The sequence below is a fragment of the Bidens hawaiensis genome, unplaced genomic scaffold (genome assembly GCF_021521415.1).
Source record: "Bidens hawaiensis isolate Kalapana, Puna unplaced genomic scaffold, B.hawaiensis_p1.1 tig00019115_1, whole genome shotgun sequence".
Classification (NCBI taxonomy): Eukaryota; Viridiplantae; Streptophyta; class Magnoliopsida; order Asterales; family Asteraceae; genus Bidens; species Bidens hawaiensis.
The window spans coordinates 146,632-154,418 of record NW_027492905.1 but is presented as its reverse complement, the minus strand read 5'-3'; the positions used below and the strand labels follow the sequence as shown (position 1 = coordinate 154,418).

At 31.8% G+C, this 7,787-nt stretch overlaps 1 protein-coding gene across 1 annotated transcript; it reads left to right on the top strand.

The window, feature by feature from the left end:
• The first annotated feature begins 392 nt into the window (after positions 1-392).
• LOC143557767 (dihydroorotate dehydrogenase (quinone), mitochondrial-like) lies at positions 393-6,472 on the top strand. Its single transcript, XM_077046761.1, has 11 exons — positions 393-560; positions 1,545-1,627; positions 3,871-4,194; positions 4,277-4,532; positions 4,632-4,712; positions 5,318-5,425; positions 5,506-5,535; positions 5,613-5,750; positions 6,050-6,087; positions 6,179-6,278; positions 6,341-6,472. Exons 1-11 carry the CDS (start codon positions 393-395, stop codon positions 6,413-6,415), a joined length of 1,401 nt encoding a protein of 466 aa, XP_076902876.1. The 3' UTR covers positions 6,416-6,472.
• Positions 6,473-7,787: the final 1,315 nt, after the last annotated feature.

Below are 7,787 nucleotides of genomic sequence, written 5' to 3'. Positions count from 1 at the left end.
AGCAATCTTCCCCCAGCTCCACCACGGGGCTTGATAGAATAGAATAAAAATAAACTAAACTGTTAATAAAGGACTAAAATAGGGATGTAGAAAAGTGAAGGGCGCATAAAGGTGAATAATGGGGTCGTTTGAAGGAACAAGGGTTTCCACGAAGAGTGAATGCCTTAAGCCGACACTCAAATTTCTTCTTCTTCTTCTTCTTCTTCTTCTTCTACGTCAATTAATTATTAATAATAATAGCGTACACTTTCTTTCTTCCCTCACAAACAATTCATTCATTCCCCTAATTAACAAATGAATTTGATCCTATTATTAATAATAACCCACGACGGCGATTTTGAATAATTTTGAAATCAAGACCCAGAAGAGAATCATTTGGTGGTGAAGGAAAGATGAGGGGAAGAATTGCATTCAGATTTGTAAGAGATTGTTTGACCCAGAAGCTCAAATCAACCACACCTCCCATTGCTACAGCCAGACATCATATGACTTCTTCTTCTTCTTCAGCTTCAACCTCTGCTGCTAATGCTAAACCCAATATTCCTCATTCTTCTAGAAAGGTCTCACCTTTTCTTTTCTTTTCTTTTTTTAAACATCTCCATTAAGTTAGGAATACTTTTGATTCTGCTTTCTGAGAAATCATATGAATAGTTTTGTCTGTCTTTCAATTTTATAGATATTAGGATTCCATCTAACACATTAACAGGACCTAGCTTTTGGGATTTAGTTACATATAAATAGTTCTATTTATTCTTTTAACAAAAATGACTTCTTTTTTATCAAATTTTCAAGTGAGGATTTTAGAATGCTTGTAAAGATGCAACCTTTGTACTTTCGGGCAGTTATGGATCAGGAAGTTAGTTAAATTTATATGAATATTGGATTCTACATTGCAGTTAATTAAAGATGCAGTTATTAGACACCTAATTTTTTAAAAAAATAAGTTTTTTATGTTAGTTTTGAAGTAAGATTTTGGATTTTTTTTTTAAAGATGCAAGCTTTATGCTTTTAGGTAGTTATGGACCAAGAAAAGAAGTTAGTTAACTTTATATGGATATTCAATTCTGAAATGCAGTTAGTTGAGGATACAGTTATAGGCAGTTTGGGATTTATTTATTTATTTTATCTTTGTTATTATTATTATTATGATTATTATTTTGACAATTAATTTGAGAAAGATAAGCTTTTTGTGTGATTGTTGAAGTAAAGATTTTGGAATTTTTGTAAAGATGCAGTCTTTGTACTTTTAGGAAGTTATGGATTAGGAAATTTTTTTAATTTGCATGAATTTAAGGTTGCAATTATATAAAGTTTTAGAGAAGGTTACTTACAAGGTCCACATAAACATTGATATTAGTGTTTTGGAAGACAATTAATTTGAGAAAAAATATTTATTTTTCATGTGGGTTTTGAAGTAAAGATTTTGGAATTTTTATAAAGATGCGACCTTTGTACTTACAGAGTTATAGGAAGTTATGGGTTAGGAAATTATTTGAATTTATCTGGATTTAGGGTTTTGAATTGCAGTTCTTTTATAACTGTAGGGAAGGTTACTAACAGGTGGAACCATTGGATTGGTTATAGCTGGAGGAGCTTATGCCAGCACTGTGGATGAAGCGACATTCGGGTACTTAATCTTGATAATTTTTTTTTGTAAGTATGAATTATATTGCATGGAATGAGCTGATTGCTGGATAATATGATATGATTTATTCTATATCTTATAAAATGTGGAACAAACAAATTTAAGACCCTTATATGTAAAGTTTGTTTTGGTCATGAAGTAATGCTTGGAAAATATTTTTAGAGATGGTAAATAATAGGAAGTTAAGTTATGAGTTTTGATGGTGAATGTAAAGTACTTTTATGCCAAGGACCTTACCATATGAAGATTAAGTCAAAATGTCTTCAAAGCTAGTGCCTTCACGTGTAAGGAGACTAATTGGAAAGGATCATACAAACATTTTGATTTGTAAATAGCATACTTAACATTCATAGCTTATGTTTTCTTTAGCCTCTTAGTCTGTTGTTTATATAGATCATAAGAAAAGTAAAAATTTTATCATGCACGGTTAAGGTCACAAATAGACTGTTAGATTAGATTGAATAGTGAATAATTGGTCAATTACGCAAACGAAAGGAGTAATAACTTTTTCTCATTTCGTTCTATTACAAAGATAAGCATTTCAACATGAATATATGCATCACATTCAAGTATACAACAAGTAAAAGACTTTACAGGATGCTGAAATAATGAACTTATCAAAATAAGGAGTTACTTCTATAGATACAAAAAAGCCTTTTTTTTAACATTTTATAGAACACTTGAGGAAGCTAGTGTAATTAAACCTCCTCCTCAATAACAACATTAAGTAATGCCTTTTTGACATCATCGTGTTGTGCAAGAGCCAATGATGGATATAATTATAATAATTAGTCCAACAACACCATATGTTTAAGAAACAGAGAGTAACCTTTGGCAACTATTTTGGCTTTGAGATCAAGACGAGGATATATGCATATATTAGTGAAGAACTACTTGCAATCTACTTGCTTATTTGTTGAAAGATCAACAGAATCCTATGTCTCATTGTTCTAAAGAGCATACATCTTTTAATAAGTTGCTTTATCAGGGACTCTGATGTACTTTCAAAACTGATACAAAGGCATAATGATATTAATGACTGGAGTACAAGTTAGCATAGTAAATATAGACGCTGTTCCTGGTAACTTTATATTTTAGGAGTCATCCAACATTTCGTTTTTAGCGATCCTTTTATGGCCTAAAAGAGCTCCATGGGTTTGGTTTTCTCTAATTTTTAAACCTTGCAATCTTTTTGCTTTGCACTGTTTGTAACAACTTCAACTGCGTTGACACCACACTACTTGAAGAATGATGGAACTGAATCTAACTCAAAGTTGACTAATTAAGTAATGTACCATCAGCTCAAGACATCTCCTTGAGAACTTGTTCAACTAGTATGAGAGGCACATCTGCATGTTGACAATTGGATGCCAAAAATGGTAAGCATGATTTAGTAGTTTTAAACCAGTTGCTGGTTGTGGGGTCAGGGCTCACCTCTAGAGACTTTTTTTTTTCTCTCTTTCAACATTTGGCAATTACTTAAATCAATCATAACTACTATTTATCTTGGACTTGAAAAATCGATGAATGGAAATCCCAAAGACAGTCCTCGAGTAAGGGTCATACATGTGAATTGTCATCATCTTTGTTTAAATTAATTTTCCGTAACCAGCCTTTTCCAAAAGTGTTTTCCACAACCACCATCATCTTTTCTTTTTCTTTGGTCAATTAGTTAAAGGATCACTATTTGCATTTCTAAAAACTTGTACCAGGGTATGGAGATTTGCACATATATAAACATCAGGGCACGACCCCTTTATGGGATTACTAGGAATATATATATATATATCTGATTCGAGAATTGAATCGATATAACTTTTTGGAACAAAAACTTTTAGAAAATGAATTTTGTTGCTTGCGTATCAAGCTTAGTGGTTGTTTACTAGTATGCTTAATATACAAATAACATATAGAACACTTATTTTGCTGGAATAGTGAAAAGTAGGGTGCCGGGGGAAATGGATGAGGAATCTGACATTATTATAAGCGGTAAAACTGTAAAATGTATTTCATTAATGAATGTTTATATTGGTTGTGATGCATATACACATTATGATTTTTGTAACATTCCAAACATGTTCATAAGGTTACAATAATCCCTTTAGAAGTATTTATTTTACAAGAATCATGTAACCATACCCCCTTTTTCTGGTTGTAATTCTTTAGCTTGGGTGGTTGGTTACATTTATTGATTGATAATTCACACAAGTAAGATATTTCTGCAGTGGCTGGCTCTTTAACGCAACAAAAGTTGTAAACCCGTTATTCGCATTACTGGATCCAGAAGTCGCTCATCGTCTAGCGGTCTCTGCAGCAGCTCGTGGGTGGGTCCCACGAGAAAAAAGGCCAGATCAGCAAATTCTAGGGCTTGAAGTGTGGGGAAGGAGATTCTCTAATCCAATCGGTCTCTCTGCTGGTTTTGATAAAAATGCAGAAGCTGTTGAAGGTCTTCTCGGATTAGGTTTCGGTTTTGTAGAAGTCGGATCAGTTACTCCTATTCCACAAGAAGGCAATCCAAAACCTCGTATTTTCAGATTGCGGGATCAAGGGTAAGAAATTAATAATAAAATATTTTTATTAATAGTTACAAACTTGATAATTGTTCATTAATATTTTTTTGTTTGTGGTCAGTGCTATAATAAACAGGTGCGGATTTAATAGTGAAGGAATAGTCGCAGTTGCAAAACGGTTGGGTGCTCAGCACGGTAAGAGAAAGCTAGATGAAACATCGAGCACTTCAATATCTTCTAATGATGATGTCAAACATGGCGGGAAAGCGGGCCCCGGGATTCTTGGGGTTAATATTGGAAAAAACAAAACCAGTGAAGATGCGGCTGCAGATTATGTTCAAGGCGTACATACATTATCACAGTATGCTGACTATTTGGTACCTTCTTTTTTTCCACTTTTTTTTTTGACTTCAATAATTAAATCTACAACCCTAATTAAAAATGTGGCTTTAGCAGATAATATTATTATGTTGCAGGTAATTAATATTTCATCACCTAATACACCTGGACTCCGCAAGCTTCAAGGAAGAAAACAGTTAAAGGATCTTGTTAAAAAGGTTTGAAATTAAGTCGATAATAATGTTTGATTGTAAATCGTAGAGAAAATTGCACAAATGGTCCTATGATTTGACCAAATTGCAAAGTTAGTCCAAACATTTGTAAGAAGGTTGCACGTCTAGTCCCCACCAAATAATCCTATAGTTAGTTTATAACGAAAAGTGATGACATGTGCCATTCATGTGAGGGCAATTGTGTCTTTTCAAATTTGAAATCCTGATAAAATACTCTTTCAAACAACAGAACTACACACGTCGACTTCATCATCTTCATTGTTTAAACTGTACCTTTGGTTTTCAAAAACCGAAGGTGATTAAGTCGACCCTTGTAGTTATGGAGTTTGAAAGAGTATTTTTACGATTTCAAATTTTAGAACACACAATTATCCTCACATGAATGGCACATGACATCACTTTTCCGTAAAAATTAACTGGATTAACTATGAAAAATAAATGTGAAACTCTGTCACAGATGTTTGGACTAAGTTTGCAATTTTTACAATTTGGGAACCAAATATGCAATTTGGTTAAACCACGGGGATCATTGAGCAATTTTCTCTAAATTGTAATATAAAAGGGTATAATTTATTTGTGTATTATTATAGGTTCAAGCGGCTCGAGATGAAATGCAATGGGGCGAGGAGGGCCCACCTCCATTGCTAGTCAAAATTGCTCCAGATTTGTCTAAGCAAGATCTTGAAGATATTGCAGCGGTATTTATATTTGCTACATAATATGTATTTGTTTAAAATTAGAGTTCTTATGTGTTACATGTTTCATTTTGATATTGTAGGTTGCTCTTGCTCTCCGTTTGGATGGTTTGGTATGTTTTTGGTTTAATCTCGATAAGGATTCAATAATAATCATGGATCTTGATTATATATATTTTTTTGTTTGCAGATCATATCAAACACGACTATTTCAAGGCCGGAATCAGTGCAGAGCAATCCCGTGTCAAAAGAAACTGGCGGACTGAGTGGGAAACCGCTTTTCGGTTTATCAACCGACATCTTAAAGGACATGTATATTCTAACAAAGGTGCATTTTACTTGCTACTTCATTCATATATGTTCCTGAAAGTTCATTTAAACTCCTTTATGTTCGTTACTTTACGTTTTTTAGGTTCGTTCGTTTATGCTTGTGAATATATTTGTTTAAATTTTCTAGGCTCGTTTAATAGCTCAACACATTGTTGTTCACTTGAAGTATTAATTGCTTTTAGCTTAGTTATGTTCGTTCATCTTTGTTCAGTTATATCCGTTCGTGAACCATTCATTTATAGTTTATACTATTTATGAACGAATATAAATGAACACGTTCATTTTCCTTGTTATTAGGGAAAGATTCCTTTGATTGGATGTGGAGGCGTGTGCAGGTTTGTGTCCGGTTGAATCTTGTTTTTTTAATCGATATAATTATAAAGTTATTAAATGAATCACTATACTAAATGTTTTTACTTGATGCAGTGGTGAGGATGCTTACAAAAAGATAAGAGCAGGAGCAACTCTTGTTCAGCTTTATACGGCATTTGCTTACGGAGGACCTGCACTTGTACCTCAAATAAAGGTATCTTATTACATTAAATATTATAACACATGGATAATATTAACAACTATTTTTTATTTTAGGCCGAACTAGCACAATGCTTGGAACGGGACGGTTTCAAGTCGGTATATGAAGCAGTTGGTGCGGACTGCAGATAATAATGGCATGCCAAATTATGACAATTTTGTGATGGTTTTTGTAAAGATAAGCAAGTGACTGGATGCATATTTTACTTACACCACCATCCTGAAGCTGTTGTTTTCAGGACTTAGAAAAACTATAAATCATTTCCTTGATTTTTTGTTTTGTTTTATTTTATTTTATTTTATTTTATTTTATTTATAAGATGTTTTGAGAGAGTAGTTTTGTTCACAATTTTGATGATTGATTGATGCCCATAACCATAAAGATGTTTCATCACAGCTATATTGGTTTTGATTATTTGTTGCTGCAAATTGCGTGAAGTATGGGATTTTTTAAATCTTAACACGTGATATGTTTGGCTATATTTAATTTCGATACTTTATGTTTATTTTCCATTTGAAATGCCGTTTTTTATTAGTAAACTGAAAGGCACATTTTTGCTACCTCGAATGGAAATATACAAAGAAACTAGCACGCAAGCGAGTTAATCAAATCGACGACATTTTTAAATCTTCTTGACGTTTTAACGAGTTAATTTATAGCTTTGAATTAGAGTTCTGCACTATGTCTAAGGGTCAGGATTCTCTACTAAGAGGAATAAAAATAAGAGCGATAAGAAATTTATGATCATAAACAAACCTTATAAAAAATCATAATTCAAAATTAAAATTAATAATAATAATAATAACGTTTCTTTCGTCTTCCTCGTTCTCTAAAAAAAGAAAAAAAAACTATTATGGGGAAAAAAGTTTATTATGCCTTTTTGTTTATCATTGTGTTTTTTGTTTATTTTCGTCATTTATTGTGTCATTTTTCCTTGACATTGTGTATTTTTTTTTCTTGATAATGTGTTATATTACTCAACATTGTGTTATATTTTGTTCGGTATTGTGTTATATTTTGTTATCTTTTGTGTTTTTTTTTTTAATTTATAATTGTGTTTTTGTTTATTTTCTTCATTATGTCTTTTCGGTTTTTTTATGAACTCGAAAGAAGGGGGAAACATTTTAGTTTTTTAAATTTTGTTGTTTTTTATTTATATTTTAAGTTATGATTTTTTTATTTTTTTTTTAATTTTTTTAAAAATTTGTGTGGTTACAAATTCTTATCAAACTTTTTATTTTTGTCTCTTAACCACTCCATCTTTATAGTTACACAAAAAACAATATATTTTCTCTCTACTTTTAAATTAAATAATAATTTTTTATGCTTTTATCATTACATTTTCTATCTCCTCCACTCACAACTACTTTCAATAAACATAAAAAAAATTAGAGTGGATGAACAATTTTTCTTCAAATTTACTCATCAATAAAAGTTTGTCTATATCATCCACTCATAACCACTTACAACGACTCTATATAATATAGAAAAATCACTCGCAAT

Excerpts from the sequence above, each read along its gene's own strand:
- LOC143557767 (XM_077046761.1), top strand. The coding sequence starts at position 393 with ATGAGGGGAAGAATTGCATTCAGATTTGTAAGAGATTGTTTGACCCAG. Across the intron at positions 4,533-4,631 it reads CACAGTATGCTGACTATTTG|GTAATTAATATTTCATCACC; the intron begins GTACCTTCTTTT and ends ATTATGTTGCAG. Across the intron at positions 5,751-6,049 it reads ACATGTATATTCTAACAAAG|GGAAAGATTCCTTTGATTGG; the intron begins GTGCATTTTACT and ends CCTTGTTATTAG.